This window comes from Melozone crissalis, unplaced genomic scaffold (genome assembly GCF_028551555.1).
Source record: "Melozone crissalis strain CALT ecotype California unplaced genomic scaffold, PUWL_Pcris_2 ptg000039l_1, whole genome shotgun sequence".
Taxonomy (NCBI): domain Eukaryota; kingdom Metazoa; phylum Chordata; class Aves; order Passeriformes; family Passerellidae; genus Melozone; species Melozone crissalis.
This window is the reverse complement of record NW_026535817.1, coordinates 10,649,138-10,674,299: the sequence shown is the minus strand read 5'-3', so window position 1 is coordinate 10,674,299 and position 25,162 is coordinate 10,649,138. Positions and strand designations below refer to the sequence as shown.

General features: G+C 41.4%; 1 protein-coding gene across 1 annotated transcript; it reads left to right on the top strand.

The window, feature by feature from the left end:
- Positions 1–2,361: 2,361 nt before the first annotated feature.
- Positions 2,362–25,107, top strand: SMARCA5 (SWI/SNF related, matrix associated, actin dependent regulator of chromatin, subfamily a, member 5). Its single transcript, XM_054283776.1, has 24 exons — positions 2,362–2,657; positions 4,929–5,003; positions 7,202–7,368; positions 7,967–8,067; positions 8,710–8,810; positions 10,720–10,899; positions 11,245–11,400; positions 11,517–11,648; positions 11,914–11,982; positions 12,335–12,444; positions 13,266–13,492; positions 14,962–15,083; positions 15,172–15,324; positions 16,558–16,694; positions 17,135–17,279; positions 17,665–17,784; positions 18,018–18,128; positions 18,671–18,784; positions 19,380–19,502; positions 20,753–20,885; positions 21,845–21,963; positions 23,129–23,341; positions 23,808–23,918; positions 24,813–25,107. Exons 1-24 carry the CDS (start codon positions 2,520–2,522, stop codon positions 24,876–24,878), a joined length of 3,123 nt encoding a protein of 1,040 aa, XP_054139751.1. The 5' UTR covers positions 2,362–2,519; the 3' UTR covers positions 24,879–25,107.
- Positions 25,108–25,162: the final 55 nt, after the last annotated feature.

Sequence of the window (25,162 nt, the reverse complement as noted above, 5' to 3'; positions counted from 1 at the left end):
GTCTATATGCAACTCTTAAAGTCCCTTTTTGCTCTAAGAAAAACAGCTGCAGGAGGAAATCTTGATGATCTCAAAGGTCTTTTCCAGCCTAGTTAATCCTGTGATTCTGTAGGCCAGATGGTTTAACTGCTGTGCCAATAGTGGAGGTAGGTTTTGCAAAGAGTTTTTCCTTGCCCTGTCTCACTCTGGCTGCAGTTGTGTAAGGTGGGCAGTGAGGTTCATGAAAGGAAACAGGGCCAGGGCAGAACCTGGTTGCCGAGAGGGAGGAGAACCCGCAGTTTTGAAGAGGGAAGGATCTGTGTGTGTTTGATCAAGTTTCTGCATTGCTTTTTGTACTAAAATGTATTTTACATAGTGAAAATATGTATATGTTTGCCTTTTGGTGGAGCCTTTTCAGTCACAGCAGCAAAGAAATAAAATCTAAAAGCATTTTATTAATTCTGGGTTTTTTCTGTGAAAATGCTGCTTGTTACAGAATCTCCATTCTTTGAGGATTTCTGCAATGAGTATCAGCAGTGGACTCCATATGGGGTCATTTTTTTTTTGCATGGGCAAATTTTATTGATCAAAGGGCTTGTTTTAAACAGGACACAAGCAGAGTCTGATATGCTATCTGCATGCCATGTTGCTGTTACCAAATATTCACTGGTTTGTGGTTGGGCACAATTTGAAAGACTTTTGGTCTTCACATGTCAGTATTTTTGTAGTCTTCTTTTTGAAGATACAGAGCAGGCTTACAGTTTGTTTAAGCACAGCAGATAGTCTGGGCTGTTTATTTTCTGTGGAAGTTTAATTTTACCAGGATGGCTACACTGTAATTTAAACAATCTCAATGTCATCTTCATGGTATTCAAAATTTAAAGAGCACATGGATGGAATTTATACACCTAAATATGTTAAACTCTAAAAACTTTCCATTACATTAAGGAATCTACTGAAATAATACATGGTATCGTTTGCATGTGTTGGGGTTTTTTGGTGGGGGATGTGTTTTTTTAATACTGGAAATCAGTGTGTTGACAGTTAGGATGAGGCTGATGACAGTGACCTGTGCTGATGGGGAGAGGTTTTGGGGTTTTTGTTTTGTTTTGAGGGGTTTGTTTGTTTAACAGATGTAGTATGAGTTTACTGGCTTCTTTGACTGGTGTGTGTGTGTGTTTCCACCAGCTCTTGCCTGCAGGACTGTTAATCTGAGGCTAGAAGAAAAGTGACAGTGGCAGAAGTGATGGCTTTGAAGTAAGTCTAATTGTATTTACTCTTGGTGGGATAGTCCACCTCAGCATCAGCCTTGTGAGGAAGTAGAAATACTGGCAGTGTCTCATCTCACGTGGGAAGTATCTTGTTTTGGCATTGTAAACTAAAAAAGCATAAATCCCCCCTTAAGATCTGAACAGAAACCAAGTTAGTTCTCACCCCTCTCTTACCTTCTTGAACCCAAATGAATGTCTCATGGAGCAACCACAAACAACTATTTCGCTCCTTTTGTTTCCCAAATTTTGGGAAGATGTACAGTTTTGATACATGTTCAGCAATGCCTATTAGCGTAATTGCTACACAGCTAATAGTATCAGAGTTGGTTTTACCTGTGGTGTTTCAATCTCTTGTTTAACAAGAAGTCATTTAAAGAATATTAATTAAAGTTATGATTGCTCAACTAAGTTAATATTATATTAAATCATAACTTTAATATTAATTAAAGTTATGATTGCTCAACATTGCAAGATGTGTCGCCCGAGAGATTTGACAGAAATCTGTAATTAAACAGCTCTTTACTAACTTCATAAGCATGTTAGTAATTAGTTGTCTCTACTGTTGGGTACTGGCTGAGGGAGGATTTCTTGCTTTATTGTGTACTTGACCATAATGTAGGTGTTCATCACATCAGTAACCTCTGTCATGAACTTCTTTATGCCAGTCACTTGGTTGGCAGATCCCGGAGCGCTCCGTGCCCGGCCTCACAGCCCCCGCACTCTGGGTGGGATCCCGGAGCGCTCCGTGCCCGGCCTCAGAGCCCCCGCACTCTGGGTGGGATCCCGGCCGATCCCGGAGCGCTCCCTGCCCCAGAGCCCCCGCAGTCTGGGTGGGATCCCGGCCGATCCCGGAGCGCTCCGTGCCCGGCCTCACAGCCCCCGCACTCTGGGTGGGATCCCGGCCGATCCCGGAGCGCTCCGCCCCCGGAGCTCCCGGCAGCGCGCGCACCGGAGAGCCCCGCAGCGCCCCCACCGGCGGCGGCGTGCGCTGCGCGCGGCTCGCTCCCCGCCGTCCCCGCCGCGCGGGGGGAGGAAGTCTCGCGAGCGCGGGCTCGCGGCGCGGCTTGCGCGCTGCTTGGCGGCTCCCGCCGGGACGGGCCGGGCCGGGCCTCGCTCCGTCCGCCGGCCGCGCTCCGGGAACCGCAGGCCGCCGCTTCCTTCTCCCCCTCTGCCGGGATCCCGGTGTTCGCCCGCGCCTGCCCGCAGCGTGCAGCCCGCCGGACGCCGGCCCGAGCCTCGGCGGAGCGCCGTTTCCTCACGGCTGGGATCATGTCCGCCGGGCAGCCGCCGCCGCAGCCGAACGAGCCGCCTGCGCCGCCGCTGCCACCGGGCGCCAACACCAGCGAGGCCGCGGGCACGGGGCCGCCCTGCGCCGCCGGCCTGGCCGGGGGCGACATCAAGATGGAGGTGAGTCGGCTTGGCCCGGCGGGGTCCCCCCGCTCCCCCGGCGGCAGGTGGGACACCCCGGCCGCGTGGGGCCGCGGGAGACAATGGAGGAGCGGCCGCGGGGCCGCACCTGGCAGAGCCGGGCCGCGCTCCTGTCCCGCCGCCCTCCCTGGTGCCCTCCCTGTCGGCGGGAGCGCGGCCCGGCGGGGTGCGGGTGTCTGGGGGCGTCCCGACCCTCCGCGCCCCCTCCCCGCCGCGCAGGGCGGCTGAGAGCCGCGCTCGTCCCGCCGCTGGGACGCGGGGACGGGAGCCCTGCGGCCGGGTCACGCCGCTTGCTTGTGTTCCGGACCGGGCGGCGGGACCCCCCGCGCACCCCAGGCCTTCTGTCCGCCCCTGCCTCCCCGGGACCCTGCCCGGCCTTTTCACTTCCTGCTCCAGCGGCGAGCTAGCCCGGCGGCTAAAATCATGAGGGGTGCTTGTCTGCTGAAGCGCTTCAAAACTTTTTTCAATTTTTTATTTCTTTTGAGGGGGAGGAAGACGGTGTGAGGGTTGTGGGAGGGGTTGTTTTGGCAACAGGTGCATATATTCCAGAAATTTCAAGGGGTTGGAAGTGATTGCCTGGAGATGCTAATTCTATCGCAGCGTTGTTTCTTTAATGATAGCAGGAAACTGGTCGGTCCTGCTTTCAGCGCTGGTTGTTTTGTACCCTGAGTCACGCTGGGCTGTTCAACCTACTTGTTCTGAATAAATTTGCAAATGCCATGTTTTTCGGATGAACGAGTAGCCAAAGTACTGTGGGAAATGAGTCTTGCTCGAACCTGTAGAAATGGGGCCGTTCCAGGCTGGAGTTCAGCGTGTGCAGGCTGAGAAACGCGTGCTCTGGAGGCGCTTGTGTGCGAGGGCTCGCTGTGCTGCCAAGTCCGCTCCTCTTTTACCTTGGGAAGGGATTTCCTGGCGTGCAGTGAAGTTTGGGTCGGAATGCCTTGGAGGCCTGCCTTTGCCTGGTCTCCGGCTAAATGGCAAGGTTTTGTCATGTGTGCAGCAGATGACGGGCTCGGATGGGCGCGCCGCTGCGCTGCTGTGCTGCTGTGCTTTCCAGGCTCGGCGCTGTGGGGGAAAGGGCAATTGGAACAGAAGTTCCAACGGTCCTCCCCAGTCCGGGGAGGGATAAGAGGATTTGGTTGTGACTCCAGAAGAGCTTTAGCCATAACTTCTTATGCTCAATTCTTTATGTTTTGACTAGTGAATTAAACATTTGTGTTAGGATTTTTGTTTCCACATGCTTTACCTGCCAGAGGAACTACCCACTGACAAACATCCTGTTTCTTGCCAGCCTTTGTTTCATCTGTTTCTTACTTTTCCTGTTCCTTTGTTCTGTATTTGCCAGTAAAGATTGAATTTAGCCCCATTCTTACTTGGCTCAGATAAACAGACGGTTAATAAACGCTTGAAAGCATCTATTTGTTTCATTTTCTCACCCTTTCAAGAGTTATTTTGTAATATGTTACCTTAGCATTGTTTATCGGGGAAGGATCATCTCACTGCTTTTAGTTTTAACAGCAGAAGGTGAAAATGCGTATGGGAGGTGATGTGGAAAGCGTTAACCTAATGGCCGAAGAGACAAGGATAAAAAAGCCTTGATCCAAAAGAATCGGTAATTGAAGGCGGTACGTTAAGGATTTGGCAGGGAGGGAATGAGGGAGGACTGCCCTCTCCCAGCCAGCTGGTTGTACTGTTGTTAGTAGTACCATGGGTGATAAACATTATTTAATTTATTGACCTACATAGGAGAAAAATACAGTTTCCTAAACTCCTCCTCAGCTTTCAGGACAAAAGTGCAGTGTGGATGCTTGTTTTGATTTGTTCCTTTAGTACAGAGAGATGAGGGATTGAGGTAGTCTGGCAAAAACCTTGAAATTGCCCTCACTTGAGGCCTGGAGCTGGTGCTTTGACAGTGCACCTCAGAGGCAGCTTCAGGAGGGGTGGCTCAGCGCCCTGGCAGTGGCATGCTGATCTCCTGGACCACAGCTGCCTCCCTCACTCACATTGATGTGATGCTTTAGTGATGGGGCTAAATCAGATTAGAGACCCAGCTCTGTCCCTCGCCCCGTGGCAGGGATCTTGGCTCCATCTCCAGGTGATTGTGTAGGAAATAACAGAGAGCTGACTACTGTCTGTCCACCACCAGGTGCCACAGCCACTTGTGCTGCTTTCATACAATGTGAAACAAGCTTCTTCTCCTTTAGATTCCCTTTTCCAGAAATATTTCTTCTTAATTCTTTTTCATCTCAGGAGTCTTTTGATGATGCATCTTTGGCAAAGCAAAAAGAAATCCAGGAAACCGATCCTACATATGAAGAGAAAATGGTATGTAATATTTGGGACTGTGTACAGCTGTTCAGTACTTATGCACTTATTTTAAAAAAGTAAAATAATATTGTTTGAAATATCTTAAATGGATTTTATAAAGATTTGTCTAGGTCTTAAAAAAAATGTTTAAGTATCTTGAAACAAAAGATATGCAGAAAAGCACTCCTGGGACCATTCTCCTTTCCAGCATTTTAAAGTTAGCTGTAGAGCAGTCCATCCTGTAGGCAAGGGGGATTATATAGAGTTGAGCATTCAGCTTCTCAACCAGAAATGGAAAGATTCTCTAGGAATCTCTTTGTGAAGCTTTAGAGTCTTCAGGTTTTTGAAGATGGCTGCTGATTCAGTGTTTCACAGGTTAGAAAGGAGAAAATTTGTTATTTTCATTGGTTTTTATTTTTACATCATTTTTATAATGGAAGAGATGGAGTTGCCCATTCTTGACCATCTCATTGCAGTTTCTTTCTTGGTTCCTCCCTGTTTGCCTTTTTCCTGTTTGTAATTTGTGACTCCATGTGAAATTTCTTCATAGGAAAGTGAAACTGATTTTTAAAATTTGCTGCTTCCTGTGTTATTTATTCTTTCCACTGAAAATATCCCCATCATCTTCTGCGTATTTCTTTATGCTACTTTGTGGCACACTGAAGGAAGTGAACTTGGAATTGTCTCCTTAATTTCTAGACAGACACAGTAACAAGGGCAATTGTGTTTTAGAGATGCATTGGTAAAGAAAATGGGGAAGGGTATCTCTGTTGGTGTAAGGATAGCTCAGGGTTGCAGAGTACAGCCTGGTTTTTTCTGTGTGCTGTCTTAGAGACATAGATAATGTCTGTTAGTCCCTTAAAAGAACGTCCTCAAGTGCAGTGAAAGAAAGTGTGGGCATGTGTGTGCAGGGCCAAAACTTGCAGAAGATTCCTTACTTAAGTTTTAGAATGAGGAGCCTTCTGCAATGCAGTTTGCATCTCTTCTACTTCTGTTTTGTACGGCCAGTAAAAAAAAAAAAAAAAAAAAAAAAAAGGATAGGGTCAGCAATTTGGATGGTAGCGAGATCTTACCTAGTGTAAACCTCAGAATCTTACAAAGTAAAGAAACAAAACCTATGAAGAATAGACAGGAAAACTTCAATACAGTGGATGTGGATTGTAGCTGTGTCATTCAAGCCTAAAACACCCTTAGAGTGAGTCTGAGTCCTCTGTGGTACATGGAGGTCTCTTTTGTGGTCCCTTTATACTCTAATATTTTGTCTTCCTGTCTCTTCCATAGTGCAGGATCTGCTCACACTAAGAAGGAAAACACTCACAGAGCTGCCATTGCTCTTGGAGAAGCCTGGAACATATGTTCATTTTTACTAAGAAAACTGGCTTCCTATAGCTGTGCTGCAAATTGCTAAATACCAGATTATGCTGTGGCAGAGTGTCAGAGTGGTTACTGTTGGCCTTGAAGCTGGTTTTGGCTTGTTTGTCTGTTCAGAGTTCTGGTGTAGCATTGGCAGGGTGTGTTGATTCCAAATGGAACCTGTCTCAATGAGGCTGCACCTTTCAGATATAATATTGTCTGCTGTCATTTTTCTCGTGCAGCAGAAACAGCAACTCCTGTCCAAGGGGCAGCCTGATGAGTTAGGCTGAGCATATCGAAGGTCTCTGCTGCTGAAGCATGTTCTGGCCTGTGGCCATGAGCTGTGCTGTCCTCACTGTCCCCTTTGATGCCAGCCTGTTGCTTATCTGACGGCACAGGGAGGTGCTGTATCTCGCTGAGCAGGCAGGCCATCAGCGCAGCAGGGAGCAGTTGTCGCCAGTTTGGTTAGAAATGAATTAGTACGGTGAAGAATCCTGTGTGTGATGTGTGGGGGGAAATTTCTAGGGAGTGGGACTATCACTTTTGATTGCATAAAGTTGTTTAAGGGAGTCTGGCCTTATCTAGTGAGGCTTGGGCAGTCTTTGTGCCAAAGCCAGCTTGGCCACAGGTCTGTCTCACAGCTTGGATCTTGCTGCGTAGCAAAGATGAGCCTTGGCCCCACAAAAGAGTATTGAATCTGTCAGCAGCAGGTACATTGATGTTACTCATCTCTTCTTTGGTGTTGTAGTGATGTGTATAAAGGAATGTGAATCTATATTGAGAAAGCATTTGTTTGTTTTTCTTTTGAATTAATACATACTGGAATGTCTCACTTGTTCCATTTAATTTTCCTTTGTCACCAGCAAACAGACAGAGCAAACAGATTTGAGTATCTGTTGAAGCAGACTGAGCTCTTTGCTCATTTCATTCAGCCTGCCGCTCAGAAAACTCCAACTTCACCTTTAAAAATGAAACCTGGACGTCCACGAATAAAGAAGGATGAGAAACAGAATTTACTGTCAGCTGGCGAGTGAGTGATGACACGTACTATAAATAAGATTTTATTGTACTTTAAAAGTGGAAGTTGAACTTGCTAAGCTTTTGTCCTGTGTCTGTGTGTGTGCCTTTTATTTTCAACTGCCCATCTGTAAGTTCATGATTGCTTAAGAATTCAAGGAGTTCCAAGACATTTGTGTTGCTGCTTTCCAGCATGAAGAAAAGCAGGGGCAGAAAAGTAAGGCAGTCATGGCTCTAAATTGTAAGAGCTCATGGAGAACATCGCTATGCAACACCTTGCAGGCAGCTTGAAAATTGTAAGTCCAGAAATTTGGATTGCCTTCATTGCAGCTTGTGTGGCTGCAGTGTTTGGCGGGTGCAGCAGACCTTAAATGCAGTGTTGTTCCCTGTCTTGTAGTTGAAGGCCAGTACTGATCCCTGTCCAGTCACTTTGGGCTGATATTTGAGCCTGCTGAACATGAATTCTAGGGAAGAATGTTGCTAGAAATTTCTTTGAGTGTTTGCATTCTGTATTGCAATATATACATTAGTTTACATTAGATTTAATTTTGCAGCAACTTGATATCTTTTGAATTTGTCCAGAAACTTACTGCATTCTTGGACTTTTCCAGCTATCGGCACCGTAGAACAGAGCAGGAAGAGGATGAGGAGCTGTTAACAGAAAGCTCCAAGACAACAAATGTCTGCACTCGATTTGAAGAATCTCCATCATGTGTGTTTCCTTCCTTGTTGTTTTTTTTTTGCCCCTGTTCTTTTTCTTCAAAATGTTTAAAATTACCTTGATTTGCATACTCTCCAAGGGTAGTGAAATAATGTGGGGGGACAGGAGAGGGAGGAACTGAGCACTGAGCTAATGGTACAAAATGTATTATTGAGGAACTGCTTATTTTCGTTGTGGTCCAGAAAGATGGTCCAGTGAGTCTTGTCCCTTAGCAATCCAGTTGCTATGTTTCAGTTAATAAGGTAGCGTTTTTAAGTTTGTCATCTTATTATTTTTACATATGTAATCTATATTCTGATATAAAGCACCTAACAGCTTCCAATTCATTTAATGGTATTCAGTATTCTGTTGTTTTAATGTTTGACTGTGTTCTCATTTTGACAGTGATGATGGATTTAGAATTTCTGTGTGCTTTGGGTCCTTGCAGAAAACAAAGCTGTTGCAGCAACTTGCAGAAACAAAATTAATATCTCGCTGTCTCCACTCTGCATTGTCCTTGAATTTATTACATGAATTTATTACTTGAATTTGTTCTGTATTTTTGGTAATCACTGTCAGTTAGCAGCCAACAGGTGGTAAAGTTCTTTCCCAAGTTTTTGTGTATCTTTGAATCTATTCTTCGATGTCTTTTAGATGTGAAATGGGGAAAGCTGCGCGATTACCAGATCCGAGGCCTGAACTGGCTCATTTCTCTGTATGAAAATGGCATCAATGGCATCCTGGCAGATGAAATGGTATGCACAGGGCCTGTGGTTAGGATCACTCCAGAACACATGCAGTACAATGCCATTTTAGTCCATCAGTGTGTGTATATATATGGGAGTTTTAATAACACAAAATACAATATATAGTTTGCCAGTTTTATTTTTCTACTGTGTTTAAAGTCAGCAATTTTGAGAGTGTCAAAGGTATTTTAATTTAAATAAATCATGCAGGCAGGTTTCAAAAATATGGGAAGGGAATCCATCAGCCTTTAGGAACATCAAGTTGGTGGAGGGACTTGTTCCACAGAATGACATGTCCTTTGTTTTCTGTCTAAATTGCAGGTGTTTTGTTATGGTGTTCTTCAGCTGCCCTTGTGAGGAGAGTGTCAGAAATGAAAAGAGCATCAAATGTGGAAACACTTCCTGTTGTTAGGGCCATGTGTAGATATTAGGATATGAGTGTCCTCTATGGACTGATGTCCACAGAACAGCTGCAGCAGTGGGAATTTTCTTGAAAAAATGATGCAAAGATAGATGTACCTAGGCAGCTGTGTTAAAATTTCTCATCCATCATGACCATGGGCATTTCAGTTGGCACTGGCCAACTGTGTGTTTTTTATTCTTTTTCCCCAAAAGATAAGGGGTGAATGAAGAAGTTGTTGTAGTAGTTTCAAAGGCAGGTGTTTTTGTCCCCTTAATAATTTGAGATGTATCTCTTTTTCATAAGGAATAGAAAAGAAGAAACAAAACTCTTAACATTTCAGTGTATTGCATTTCCTGTATCTTGTAATTTCTGTGTAATAAAACTAAAAGATGAGTTGGAGACAAAAGAGTTTAAATTACTGTTTAGTAACATGGTTCACTTTTAAATACATCGAGGTCTTTTTAAACATACATGCTTATGAATAGATTATTTTTTTGGCTAAATGGAGAGGGTTTTAACAAAAACACCTCGAGGCTTTGTGAGTCCTTGGATTTGTGGTATTCCAATATCCATTTTGTGTTAAAGATATTAAATATTATTGGGGTTTTTTTGTTTGTTTGTTTTTTCTTAGGTATTAATTTCTTTGAAGTTATTAACACATCTGACACAGCCTATGAACACTTTTCCACTTCTTGTACCAGGTGGATTTTGGTTTTTTTGAAGACACAGACTCGAATTTTACAAACAGAAATTACTTGTGCTGATGGCGTTTGGGGTTTTTAATTCCCATGCATTTGAATCATATTTTTGAATTACTTAAAGTATAGGAATGATCTGGTTTTTTCAGTTCTTCCTCAGTTTTGTTTTAGTTAAAATTATATGTTGAAAATACCATGTTATACCAGACTTTCAGTGTTTGTTTTCTTCTTTGAGATATGCAGTTTTTTACACTTTAAAAATTAATTAGAACATATTTACGATTATGAAGCATTAATAACATAATCTATACAAAATATGACAGCATATATGACAATCTATAATATTATTGTGACAGTGTTATTAATATTAATACTTCAGTAACTGAATAAATTAAAAATTCCTAAGGGTTCCTAATTTATTCACTTTTATGTCAAGTTTAAGAGAATACCGAAGTCAAATTTTTAAAGTTTGACCTCTAAATAACCTGAGTACGCCATAGTCTACAAAATAAAGTTTTAGGAAATAATGTTTCCTTGTACTTTTAACAAGTTGTCTTACTTGAAAGGTAAGGCAAAATTCTAACTTCATAATCCAGGGTTTCAAAGTGATACTCTTGCTACTTTGTTATTATGAAATGGGGGAAGCCCTGCAAGCTTTTCCTCACCAGTGTTTTGATGATACCCTTTTTGTAGCTCCCTCATTCATTCATGTTCCAGTGCCTTCCATGCTGAGCTCACAGCTCACTCTTGGGTTTTCATTTTCAAAGGTGTTTTCTGAGAGGTTTTCTTTTTTCTAACAAATTAATGTGTCTTACAGGGTCTTGGGAAGACGCTGCAAACAATTTCTCTTCTTGGCTATATGAAACACTACAGAAATATTCCTGGACCTCACATGGTGTTAGTTCCTAAGTCCACTCTGCAGAACTGGATGAATGAATTCAAGAGATGGGTACCTACACTTCGAGCAGTTTGTTTGATTGGTGACAAAGACCAGCGAGTAAGTTTGGACATGGCAGTTTTTCCTGTGTGTTCCTGTGGAAATCCAGCAGTCCTTCCCCTTGCTTCCTGGGGAGGGATGTCACTTGCATTTGTAGTGCTTTAAGACCTACAATGCTGCCTACCTGGAGTATAACCAGCTTAGAATTCATATGTGTGTTGCCCAGATAATGCTTCATCACTTTATGTTCATAATTTCTTGTTCAAAGATTTGTAGTCTCCTTTTATGAAGACAAAACACTGCCTTCATGAGACTTAAAATAGGAAACTTGTAACAGGGCTGCTGTGTTCTTTTTGCTTTAAACTTGACAAAGCCTCAGTAACCAGCTGTCACCTTGTTACCTAGGCTGCCTTTGTGAGAGATGTGTTGCTGCCTGGAGAATGGGATGTCTGTGTAACGTCGTATGAAATGCTTATCAAAGAGAAGTCAGTGTTCAAAAAGTTCAACTGGAGATACCTTGTTATAGATGAGGCCCACAGGATTAAAAATGAAAAATCAAAGGTAATTTATTTTACACTAAGAAAGAGATCTGTGTGGGTTATTTAGGTGGTGGTGTAGGAACTAGTAATGTTTATATATATATGTTTAATATTTGGTGATGTCTCGATGTCCTTCAGTTATCAGAAATTGTAAGGGAATTCAAGACTACCAACCGGCTGCTATTAACTGGAACTCCACTTCAGAACAATTTACATGAGCTCTGGGCACTTCTCAACTTCCTTTTGCCAGATGTCTTTAACTCAGCTGAAGTAAGTCTTTTGTTTCTGAATCAAATTAATTTTGCTGGTTTTTCCAATTTGAAAGTAGACCTGGATATGTATAGTTAGTGGTGTCAGTTACTGATAAGTGATAGATTGAGTTAGAAATGTTCGTTACAAAGCTTTTCATAAAATAGGCCAAATAAGGTAATTTGTTCTTTTACTTCCTGGCCATATGAGAGTTGTATTTGTTCACCATCGTGATGCTATATATTGAAAGGAAGCCTCTTCTAAACCAATGATTTTGTTGATACAGGATTTTGATTCGTGGTTTGATACCAACAACTGTCTAGGGGATCAAAAACTAGTGGAGCGCCTTCACATGGTGAGTCCTTTTGCCTTTTATACAAGGGTTACGTTTACCCAAGTTAAATCCCAAGCAGTTCTTCTAATGCTTCTTTTGATAGACTATGAGGATGAGAGAGATTATTCCACAAATTTTCAGTCAAGCAAAATGAAGTCAAAGGACACAGAACCATATGAAAGATCATTTTGACCTAATCTTTGAGTCTCTCAAATAAAGCACATGTATATCCCATGTATAGCAAATAACTTCTCCATATAGGTTGCTTTTTTTTTTTTTCAGATTGTCTAACACTAGATCATGTATCTGTGATAGAGAATATCTGCTCTTTGATTCGTCTTCCAAACTGCATTTAATGATGAACCTCTTTCAGGTGCTACGACCATTCCTTCTGCGTCGCATCAAGGCTGATGTGGAAAAAAGCTTGCCTCCAAAGAAGGAAGTTAAAATTTATGTGGGCCTCAGCAAAATGCAGCGAGAATGGTAATTAATGCCTGTGCTTGACTGGGCTGTGGTTAAGGCTCAGAAGGAATGTGCTGTCTGTGACTTGAAGGTTGTGTAGAACTCAATTTATTCTCTCTGGTATTTTTACCTGTTTCTTTCTGACACTGCTGTGACAGAACCATGCATGTCAGGGAGATTTACGTGATTAAATGAAGGGTAGAGTGAGCTTTAAGACAGTATTTGTAGTCTAAAGACTTAGGAAAAGTTGCTTAACTTTTTGCTTGAAGGAAAGGAGGTTCAGGAGGAACCTTTTTGCTCCGCACAACTCCTGGGTGGGAGGGTGCAGCCGAGGGGGTCATCAGCCTCTTCTCCCAGGCAACAGAGCAAGAAGAAATGGCATCAAACTACACCAAGGGAGGTTCAGGTCAAACATCAGGAGGAATCTCTTAATGGAAAGGGTTGTCAAGCATTGGAATAGACTGCTCAGACAGGTGATGGATTCACCATCTCTGGAGGTATTTAGGAAACAGCTGGACGTGGCACCCAGTGGATGGTGGTGTTTTGCCTAAGGTTGGAACTGATGATCTGAGTTCTCTTCCAACCCAATCGGTTCTGTGAGTCTGTGCTACATTTCTGACTTGCCCAGAGGCAAAAGAATGACACCCAAACCATGTCCCACGGCTGCCGTGATGCTGAGGCCGGGTTCTGTCTCCCACAGGCTTTTCCTGGCTTACACGTATTCAAACCTTTCCTCCTCCTCCCCCTGCACCAGCAAAAGATGCAGCTTGTAAATCATCCCCCAGCTTCATTTTAGACTCCATTTTCGAGTGAACAGAAGGGTTTTTCTTTGCTTGCTGTAGGTACACCCGGATCCTGATGAAGGATATAGATATCCTGAACTCAGCTGGGAAGCTGGACAAGATGAGGCTGCTGAACATCCTGATGCAGCTGCGGAAATGCTGCAACCACCCGTACCTCTTTGATGGAGCAGAGCCTGGCCCCCCTTACACAACAGACATGCATTTGGTCACCAACAGTGGCAAAATGGTGGTTCTGGACAAATTGCTGCCTAAGTTGAAAGAACAAGGTATGTGTCTCCTTTCTGGGGTTTTGAGAGTTTTTTGGTTCAGTAATGTGTATTCTGAGCAAAACCCAGCAGACTTTAGCCAGGATTATTGTGGGTTTCTAGTATGATACCAGCTTGGATCAATAGTCCATGATGGCTTTTTGTGCTGAAGTGTTTTGATTTCTTTTTTTTTTTTCCCTATTTTTTCATCCCAGCTAAGTTCACACCATAAAAACATCATTTGATTGGGGCTTTAGATTTTCTTTCATAGTCTTATTAGCTATCTGAAATACAATTTTGTAGTATTTTAGCCACACCTTTAATTTGCCATGAAGGACCATTTCAGATTTGGAGTCCTCATACGTAGTTCAAGTCAAATCCTGTGTGAAATGTTGGTCTTTCTTGCTGGATGTGATTTTGAACAGTACCTGAGGTTTTTCTGTGTGTTCTATAAACACCCAGACATAGGGGGAACCCTTGAGTTGTTTTAAAGTTATTTTGAAATGGAAAAGTTAGCTTTGAAATGGATTACTGTAAAACTCACTTGCAATAGAGTTTTGACACTGGAATAAATTTTTAACTCACTATTTTTTGAGTATGCTTACAGTAGTAACCTTGCTAAAGAAGTTGGAGGTAGGTTTGTGAGTGGGGACACTTTACAGAAAAACAAAACCACGTCTCAACCTTCTGTAGTACAGAAGTAAACTGTACTTTTTATCTAGGTATCATCCAGGCAGCTGTGGCTGTATAACTCAAGACTAAAAACCAAACAATTCAGTGGTTGCTGTGCTTTTTTGATCTTGGTTTCTTCCTGATATCAGGTTTATTGATGAGATGTTGTAGTTAATACTGGACTGGTCTCAAATCAAATTAGCATTCTAAACAAGAGAGTTCAGTTCTTGAGTTTGGACTCAAGACTTAACCCTTGAGTCCAAAGGACCATAAGGAAGTAGAAACTTTGTTATATCCTGTGTTTTACTTAAATTTCTCCAGTAGACTGGAAATGGTTGGGTGTATATGCATAAAGTACTGAACATTTACTTTTTTTTTTTTAAGTTATTCTTGGCAGGTAAGTAAGCTGACAAGTACTTAAGAAGAATTCACTTTATTTCTAGAGATCTTAAATCCAAAACAAACAAATACTTCAAAATTTTATTATTTATACTTGATGATGTTTTTATATTTGTGTTACCATCTTACTCTACCATGTCTGGGAACTTTTCTTAAGGAGTACAACACAAAATGAAAAGGAGAAGCCAGCCATTAATTAGACAGTGGCATATCAGGGAAAGACAAAAGTGTCCTATGGCATGAATGTGCTGTGGCAGCAGCAGCTGCAGCCCTGCATTGTAGTTTGGGTCTGAAATTCAAACAAATTTTCTTCTTCGTACGTGGAATTGCCCTCCTTCCTTTTCTGGTAGTGCAGACTTGGAGAGTTTGTGTAATCTTATGTTTTGGTGGAAGCATAAGAAACCTTTTTACCCAAACAGGCTCAAGAGTTCTAATCTTCAGTCAGATGACAAGAGTTCTAGATATTTTGGAAGATTACTGTATGTGGAGGAATTACGAATATTGCAGACTGGATGGACAAACTCCTCACAATGAGCGACAGGTATTTACAGCTTTAAGGATTGTATTTATGTAAAAATACTGCTTGTAAAACATTTTGTTTACCTGATACATTCTTTTCATTTATTTAGGCTTCAATTAATGCATTCAACGATCCTGACAGCTCAAAATTTGTGTTCATGTTGAGTACACGAGCAGGAGGTCTTGGAATCAATCTGGCTACTGCTGATGTTGTAATTCTCTATGATTCAGACTGGAATCCACAAGTAGACCTCCAGGCTATGGTAAGGTGTCAGATGGAAATGGTTTTTTTTTTCTTTTTCTCACAGAACTTCGCTAGAAATGTGTACTTCGAAAATAAATTGGTATTTTCCCATTTTAGCACAGGAGCAGGATTTGTAAGACTAATTTTCAGTTCAAGTGCAGCTGCCACTGTGTCCTTGGTCACATTTGGGTTATACAGTGTTTTATGTAGTGGGAAATGCTGGGTGTATGCTACACCTCTTAGTATTGTTTAATGCAAATAGCCTACTTGAGTAAGTAAAACTGAATTAAATCTAGGTTGTTAATCCCAAAACTATGAAGCTTTAAAGTTTTACTGTTGTGGGGAGTGGAGGTGAATGTGTTTTCACTGTTTTTCCTGAAAATAAGATAAAGAAAAGTTGAATTAAACTTGTCAAAAACTGCTTTTATGGTGATGGTAATGAAAGGATCTCATTTTAGTGACTATCCTTAGGGGTTTTTTGAAGTCGATGTGGATGCATCTCCATCCTGGATACATGTCAAGGATATTAGTGAGCACCTAAGAAAGCAAAGCTATCTAAAAACTGCCAGTGGATTTTTGGGGTTTTTTTTTTGTTGTTTTTTTTTTTGTTTGTTTGTTTGTTTTTTGACAAATGAGGCTTTTCAGAGACAAGTCTTGGAAATGTCTTTAATTATTTCAGTTAACCTGTGGGCCTCAAGTACTGTAGCAAAAATCACTTCAAAAGAATGATGGAACTGGTGTCTTATAGCTCCAGTGAGGCAGTACCAGCTACCACTACAGGCGTATGTTGAGAATACTGATTCTTCCAGTGGTTCCTGTTTCACTAGTCAGGAGAGGCAGGGTATTGTATTTTTCTTGAACTATTCATGGCACTACTGAAGGATTTTGAGAAAGGCAGCTTTGGTCAGCAGAGAGATGATTTCTTCATGCTTTGATTCTACAGAAGGTTGCTTGAGGTCAGAAGCATCCAAGCCTTCTCATCTGTGTGATTTAATGAAAAACCCCAAATCCTGCTGTTTTTTAGCTATGACACATGGAGACACACTGTCAATGTTATTGAAAAAAAAACCCCAAACTTGCAATGTAGATAAAAATGTAATGTCTTGGGTAGCCATGGATAGCTGTAAACATTGAAGTGACCTGTGCTGTTCTGTTTTGTAAATTCGTGTGCTGGAAATAAGGAAAGTCTTAAACCCAGTTCTGTAGTCACGCTGGAAGGCAGGTGCTGAATGTTGTGTCGCTGTTTGGGCAGGACCGAGCGCACAGAATCGGGCAGACCAAGACTGTGCGGGTGTTCAGGTTCATCACAGACAACACCGTGGAGGAGAGGATCGTGGAGCGGGCAGAAATGAAACTGCGCCTGGATTCCATCGTCATCCAGCAGGGCAAGTACATGTATCTAGGGAGAAATTCCCTTCTTCTCCCATTGTAAATCATGCTGCAATCAGCCAGTAAGAACCAGTGGCAGTGTTGCTTTTGCCTCAGCTGAACTCTGAAGGGGGTGTGCAAAGGCCTCGTCCACTTGAAAATTTGTTTTACTGTAGGAGTAGGCATTTCCTCACTAACTTTTTGCTTACCTGCCTAGTGGGATATAGTCAGATTTGGCTTTTTAAAGCACTCAGTTTCTTCTTTAACTTTAAGTTTAAATGAATGCCTTTCCTTTTTCTGATAGGTGGAGAAAAGCAAGGTAACCTTAGTTGACTTGCTTGGAATCAGTAATATGTAGCTTGTATGTGGAAATATGAGGGGGAGAACATCCTGTATTGCTCCTTCCATAACATAAACTCTTTAGTGAGTTGCTATCCTCAAGCATTTTTATCTTTAGGAAGATTGGTGGATCAAAACCTGAATAAACTTGGAAAGGATGAAATGCTGCAAATGATCAGACATGGAGCAACACACGTGTTTGCTTCAAAGGATAGTGAGATTACCGATGAAGATATTGATCACATTTTGGAAAGAGGGGCAAAGAAGGTGAGAAGGTTTGAAAAGGGGAAGCTCACCTGTAGATTTAAATGTGATGGCAAGATAGTGAGTCTCTGGATGATAACTTGGTTCCAACCTGGAGAGAAAAGGGGTTTTTGCTGTAGAGGGTTTTTGTGTTACTCAGTTGTGTTTGTTTTTTCTGATGTTGTCCATAAGATGTTTTATAGTCAAGTACCTTCTAGAATGGCTCCTCTTCTTTCTGGCAATGGGATGTTTTAAAATGAAGTACCTTTCAGAGTGGCTCCTTTCTGGAATGAGGTGTTTAATAATGACGTGCCTTCCAAAATGGCTCCCGTTCTATCTGGGAATGAGATGTTAAATAATGAAGTACCATCCAAATGGCTACTATTCTTTTCTGTATCCCCTGTCCAAGACTGCGGAAATGAACGAAAAACTTTCAAAGATGGGTGAAAGCTCCCTTAGGAATTTTACTATGGATACTGAATCTAGCGTGTATAATTTTGAAGGGGAAGACTACAGAGAAAAACAGAAGGTAATGTTTTAAGTTTCTTTTGGAGGAATGCACTGAATTGCATGTTTTAATCATACTTATTTAAGAGGTATTGGGTAAAATACAGTGTCATCTATGAAAGTAGTTTAAATAACACTTATAACACTTATAATGAAGTACATGTAGATCTAATTTTACATAAAACTTGTAGCTGGTCTCATGATCTTGCAAGACTTAATTTTTGGTTTTGGGGGTGATGGGGTTTGTTTTTACAGTTGGCATTTACAGAGTGGATTGAACCACCTAAAAGAGAAAGAAAAGCCAATTATGCTGTGGATGCTTACTTCAGAGAGGCTCTTCGAGTCAGTGAACCAAAAGCACCCAAGGTGAGTTGAGTAATCAAAAGAAGTAAATTTTTTAAATATGCATGGTAAATGGCTAAAGCTCTAAGCAACAAATAGGTCTTATGTCATAAAAACTGCTCTGTTCACTTTTATGAAGTGGAGAGACTATCTAAATTTAGAAAAAAATTTCCAGAAGACTTGAGACAAACTTCTGTGAGAAAAAATAAGAGCAGTATGAAACTTGTAAGATATTAGGGAGGCTAAGATCAAGATTTTTCTGGTTCTTATTTAAGCAGCTGTAAATTTTCCTGTGGAAGATTGATGCTTTAAACACGTGTGACTTTTTCACCAGCCACCTCCTCCTCCCAAAACACCTCTCTTCCCCTTCTCTCACTGCTCTTTTACTTTCAGAATTCTTCGTGATGGTTGGTGTGTCTTGCTTGGTGTGACTTTTTCCCCCCCAAGTTAAGAGAGTGCATTTTTGTAATAATAATGCTTTTTGTTTGCTCATAAACTTAAATCACTTCTTACAAGAAAGCAGATTCTGGATGTGAAAGGGAGCAAATGCAAACTTTGTGTTTCAGGCTCCACGGCCTCCAAAACAGCCAAATGTACAGGACTTCCAGTTCTTTCCTCCTCGCCTGTTTGAACTATTGGAAAAAGAGATTCTCTACTACAGGAAAACAATTGGTTACAAGGTAACTGAAGAATTTCCTTGGCCAGAGGGACGGAGCACCTCTCTTGAGAGGAAGGGCTGAGAGTTGGGATTGTTCACTCTGGGGAAGCAAAGGCTCTGGAGCAACCTGACTGCAGCCTTTCAGTACCTAGAGGGGGCTTACAGGAAAGCTGAAAAGGGACTTTAAACTGACAGAGGGCAGGTTTAGCTTGGATATTGGAAGGAAATTCTTCACTGTGAGTGTGGTGAGGCACTGGCACAATTTGCCCAGAGAAGCTGTGGATGACGCACATTCCACTTCCCTGCAAGTGTTTGAGGCCACGTTGGACAAGCCTTTGAGCATCCTCATCTAAGCAGAAGGTGGCCTGCCCATAGCAGGGGGTTGGAAAAGAGGTGATCTTTAAGGTCCAGTCCCTTCTGTGTTATTCTCTAAATTCTTGCAATGGAACAGTTTAATGCAACAGTAGGAGAATATGTACTTTTCCAGCCTTTCACAGTAATTTAAATGAAATAAATTCATGTTCAGCTGTAGAAACTATTAGGTTATATTAACAGAAAGGTGACAATTAGTAATTATCTGTGAAAAATTCAGTTTTACAAAGTGCAAAATCTTTCAGGTACCTCGTAATCCTGATCTCCCAAATGCAGCCCAAGCACAAAAGGAAGAGCAGCTTAAGATTGATGAGGCTGAACCTCTTAATGATGAAGAACTAGAAGAAAAAGAGAAACTTCTAACGCAGGTATTGTTGGGTCTTCAATGAGACTGAAATCGGCCGAAGCTTGTTTTGTGTTTCACAGCATTATGGGAACATTTCTTGGTCACTGATTGGCATGTGCTGTAGCTAACACATCTGCAAAGTTTGGTTCAGACTGAAAAGAGTTTCTAGCATTAGGTTTGTCATAGGCCTGTGTCATAGGATATCTTTGAGGAATGTGCACCAAGTTAGTGCGCTTGTACTCTCCTGAATCCTAGTCTGGCAGTGACTATAGACTGTGATGTCTTTCCATGAGACCTTGCAGGATGGCTGCAGAGCTGGGTGTGCTGCATTCCACATTGTTTAATGCACATTTTCTGCCTCAGTTTCACACCCATATGGAGGTGAATCTTGGAGTCTGAACAGTCAGTTTTCCTAAACCACGTCTGGTAGTGGATAGTTCCCCTCGCTAAAAGAAGGGTGTGAGCTGAATAGGTATATAATTAGGAAGCCTGTATATTTAAATAACTTAAAACAGGTGAATGCTTGATATGCCTTATTTGGATATTTTATTTACACGTTGTATTTTGGCAGGGGATCGGAATTACAGGACAGGATTTCTTGCTTGCGTAGTAATGAGCTGGAACAGCTCACTGTGGAGACACCAGAATCACAGAGGTCAGGAATCAGTACAGTCCAGTAAGCTGTGGCTAAATCACAACATGGCTGGCACAACTTGCTACTTCCCACTACTTGTAAAAGCTACTGGTAATATGAAATGAACGTACTTTAGCTCATGACTTCAGCAGTGCTACTTGTGTCTCTGCTGAAAATCACCATCGCAAGATGGCTTTAGTCCTTCTGAGGGAAAGTGACCATGCAGTGGTCACTGCAATGATGCAATGGCTGAGGGTGTCTGTGAGGCACTTGGGGGGCCTTGTTGACAAAAACAGAAGCCATTACACTGCTTTCACTTGAGCAATTTTTTTTTCTTAGAAAGTAATCCCACAGAGAGACTATTAGGAGGAGGGATTAATTTTTCAGCTGAAAATTTATCAGAAATTACTAGGTAAATAAAGAACTAGTGCTAGTCATTTTGCAGTATTTAAATAGAGAGACTACAGTGACTGCAGTATAAAAAGAGTTCTACTAAATTAAACTGCAGAGAAAGAAAAGGTTTAACACTGTGGAATGATGGAAGTGTTACGCGCAATTTCAAGAAACCAGTTGAATCAAATTCAGAGATGGACAAATCCTGAACCTCTGTGCAATGTTTCCTCTTGATTGTTGCATAGGGCTTCACTAACTGGAATAAGAGAGATTTCAACCAGTTCATCAAAGCCAATGAGAAGTGGGGCCGTGATGACATTGAAAATATAGCACGAGAAGTCGAAGGAAAAACCCCAGAGGAAGTCATTGAGTATTCAGGTAACTTAATTCTGTGCTCAGCTCTGAGAGTATCTAACTCTGCTTGGCTCGTGTGAGCTGCCTGAGGACATGGTAACATCCTACTGCTGAGAATTTCTTACACTGCTGTTTAAGATTTTTGGGGTGGAATTATATTGATGTATATTGGATCTGCTGATGTGTCTATTACCACCTGCACAACTAAGGCTGTACTAAAATGCACACGTAAACTCCTGCTGAGCCACTTCACTATATCCTGAATCTAACTGGGTAGCACTGTCTTCAGTTCTTGTTAATTTTTGCAAAAGGAAACGCTGAGAAACACTGCTTAGCTGAAGAGATTTCCCTTTTCCTTGTGTTCATTAATGAGAAGTTAACCTCTGCCTCCTCCTCGAGAGCAGAACACAGTAAATACATCACGACTGAGCGTACAGCGACCACTGGTAACCTGAGCACACTTGGCCACTTAACCTCTCTTTAGAAGAGATTTTCTTTTCCACTGTAGTGTAGCTGCAAAGTCCTGGCACTACATTTCTAAAGGTATAGAGCAAGTTGAAAATGTGAAAAAATCTTCTACAAAAACCCCTTATTTAAACACCTAATTGTCTTTCAGGCACTTGCTTGTCTTCCGGCACTCAGTTGCCCTCTTGCTTCTCTTAATAAAACTGTGTTTTGTTACATCCATTTTCATTCGAAGAAGCTTTTTTCCTTTGAGGAGACTGACACACAAAAGTCTTACTGGCCTGTATTGTAACTCACTTAAACTGAAGATTGCAGTATTACCCTCTTCAAAATAGCATTTGTACTACTGCAGCACATGGTAGCTGGAAGGGAAGGTTTCTTACCAGCTCAAGGCATGTCTGTTGTTACACAGCAGGAAGCTCTGGTAAAAGGAAGGAACAGCTAACATCCTTTTTTAAGGTTAAACCTCTGACTTTTACAATGCATGATAAGATACTAAGAAGTTGTTCTTTTCTTAGCTGTGTTCTGGGAAAGATGCAATGAACTCCAAGACATAGAGAAGATCATGGCTCAGATTGAAAGAGGAGAAGCCAGAATTCAGAGACGAATCAGCATAAAAAAGGCTCTTGATACAAAGGTGGGTTTGCTCAGTTTCTTGTTTTTTTGTCCTGGTGCCAGTGAGGGGAGATGCAGGACCCCTGTCTGGCCAGTGCTGCTGATGTATGGAGACATCTTGGGCATGACATTGGCCTCTTTGCATAACACTCAGCAATTTCTTCCCGTGGCTTTTCCATCCCACGGAGGTGCTGTGATGACGCCCTTAGCTATGGTGTTACAAACCCTGGTGTTTGTGACAGTCTTGTGTATTACAGCACGCAGTGCAGAGTGCTGTGTAACTCCTGTACGTGGTGCAGGCTTTGGGGAGGAGCACAGTTCCTTCTGGACACATGGAACTGAAATTGAGAGAGAGAGAGAAAAATGGAGAGAGGGGGATGGAGTCAGAGAGAGAGGGATGGGGAGAGGGAGAAATGGGGGAGATAGAGGGATGGAGAGAAAAATGGAGAGGGATAGAGAGATGGAGAGAGAAATGGAGGAAGAGAGGGAGAGAGGTGGGTGGGGAGAGAAATGGGTAGAGCGATGGAGAGAGGAACATAGGAAAACAGGTGGAGAGAAATGGAGTTAAGTAGAAACAGTTAGAGATAGCAGAAGACAGGGAGTTAAAAACATGAGATTAGAGAGCATTTAAAAAAGACTAATCCAGCAGAGGAAGCTTTTGTTCTTGTTTGTGTTTCACCCAGTAGTATTTGGTAGTGAAGAGATTTATAGTTAATTAAGACACTTTGTAGGAATTTTCTCCCCATTTCAGGTTTGCTGAGTTAGTTGTCTTCTAGGGAGGAAGTGTCAGACTCAATAAACCAGAAGGCAGCCAAACCATGTGCTAACTGTCATGTACCTTTTTACTCTTACTCTGACTTTACCAGTTCCTAAAGATTTTTGTCAAAAAGGATCGTTTCCATTTGAATCCTGACCAGTCTTGCCTGTTTTTAGGTGTAGTGAAAGTCTGCCATTAGTCAAAAGAGTACAAAGCTGTCTGTTGTCTAAACCAGAATTTGCCCGTTTAGATAGCTTTGATAAATGCACTGTTCTGAACCTACTGTCATTTTCTTTTGAAGACTTAGCATGGGAGATCCTTAAAGATCTAGTTTTCTGTCTTCATGTGATTTAATGCTCTTATACAAAAGACTTCCATGCTAATTCTGACCTATTTCTTAGCTTTATGTGGTCTTATTTGTTTTGTTCAGATTGGGAGATATAAAGCCCCTTTCCACCAACTAAGAATATCCTATGGTACTAATAAAGGGAAGAATTACACCGAAGAGGAGGATCGCTTCCTAATCTGTATGCTTCACAAACTAGGATTTGATAAAGAAAATGTCTATGATGAATTAAGACAATGTATCCGAAACTCGCCGCAATTCAGATTTGACTGGTTTCTCAAGTCCAGAACTGCAATGGTATATATATATATATATATATATATATATATATCTATATATATATATATAGCTCTCTTTTGTTCATGAATGCCTATCACAATATTAAATTAAATTAATTAAATTGCTGCTGAAATACTGAGGTAGGTGCATGGGAACAAGGCTTTACCTCTTTATAGCTTTCTGACAACTGTACGGGTGTCAAATGTAGCCATGGCAAATGGGAGGAGAAGTTCAAAATTCTAAGGTACGCTTTTCCAATTTGAGTTAAATATAAATGTCTCTTGCAAAACAAACATCTGCAATCAAATCTATCTCTGTGAAGCCTGCCAGGAAGTAAGTATCATGAAACATGTAATTGTTTCTTTGTTATTCTGGCAAGATCCAGCAAAATACTTACCTACTCACCAGCATTTTTAATATTCTAAGAGGATTTTTACATTAAGTGGCTGCCTAAGGTACTGATTGAATATGTTGTGTAATGCAGGAGCTACAAAGGAGGTGTAATACTTTAATCACACTCATTGAAAGAGAAAACATGGAACTGGAAGAAAAGGAAAAGGCAGAAAAGAAGAAACGTGGACCAAAGCCATCTTCAGTAAGATTTAAAAGGCATTTCTGTGAAAAAGCTCACTTGACAACAGCGTTTTTCCAAGTGTCTAGGACAAGTGATATCTAAAGTTATTTGAAACCAGCAACTTAGAGAGCAATGTTAAAAGCTGCCTTAAGTTCATGTCAGTGTTTAGCTAGTCCAGTTGAGGATGTCAAATAGAAGAAAAAAGGTTCTTAAGTGTAGCTCACATGCTTTGGAGCAGATAAACTTGTTATGTTTTGGATCACTGGGTTGGTACACTGTATAGATTTACCCTGGTAAGTACATCAGGGATGTATTTGGCATTTTGATTTATAGAATCTGCTAAATCATCCACAGATCTATGTACAAATGGGCCTGCAGAGCTAGATTTGGGAAAACAGCACAAATGCTTCACAGCGCTCTTTGCTGACTAAATTCAAAGTATTGCTAGTATGCAAATAGGCCTATTTTGTAAATAAAATATCACCTTTATGTATTTGCCTCCATTTGTTCAGGTTGTTGCCTAGAGCTGTTGAAGCAAAAACTTAAAAGCACAACTTACTTGACAGATGTGCAGAAATCAGTAAGGTTAATAGTGATGGAATATTAAGTTTCTTAGACATGTTCACAGAGTATTGAAATGGGTATTTAGAAATACCTTTTCATAATAGGAAGCTTTATACCATCCTTACTTGTTTTTATATACACTTTCTACCTCTGTGGTATCATGCTCTTCCAGATTTGGAGAATGAAAAACAGCAGAAAAGATGTGCATATTTACTATATGCCACACTTGCAATTTATCATATTTTAAAGCTGCCAGGTGTCAATCTTCTCCATCTGCTTTGTTTTGAAACGCATTGCTTGCTCACAACCTTTCTGTATGACAACAACTTACTACAAAATCTTACCTTGCAGGCACAGAAGCGCAAAATGGATGGCACTCCTGATGGGCGTGGGAGAAAAAAGAAGCTAAAGTTGTGAATGCAGAATTTTTTTAATCTCTAAATTTAAGAAGTAGTTCTTTAATTTACGGGTCTTCATAAGATGTACTGTATAATGCTTAACTGTTTGGAAGAACATTGGGTTCATCTGTTTATTGAACTAGAACATAGTACTTAATTGTAGTTTCACTTTTTTAAATGCAACAGCTGTGCTGAATTTTTTTTACCATTAACACTTGAAGTAATAAATTGTCTTCATTTATTAATAAGGCTTCTTGTGACCTTTTTTCCATTAATGTTTCCACTTCAATGCATATTTTTTTA

What these genes read in the sequence shown, in the direction of transcription:
- SMARCA5 (XM_054283776.1), top strand. Translation starts at nt 2,520, where the DNA reads ATGTCCGCCGGGCAGCCGCCGCCGCAGCCGAACGAGCCGCCTGCGCCG. An exon ending in CTCCTCACAATGAGCGACAG is followed by an intron (nt 15,084 to 15,171) that starts GTATTTACAGCT and finishes TCATTTATTTAG; the next exon opens with GCTTCAATTAATGCATTCAA. An exon ending in GTGAACCAAAAGCACCCAAG is followed by an intron (nt 18,129 to 18,670) that starts GTGAGTTGAGTA and finishes TTTGTGTTTCAG; the next exon opens with GCTCCACGGCCTCCAAAACA.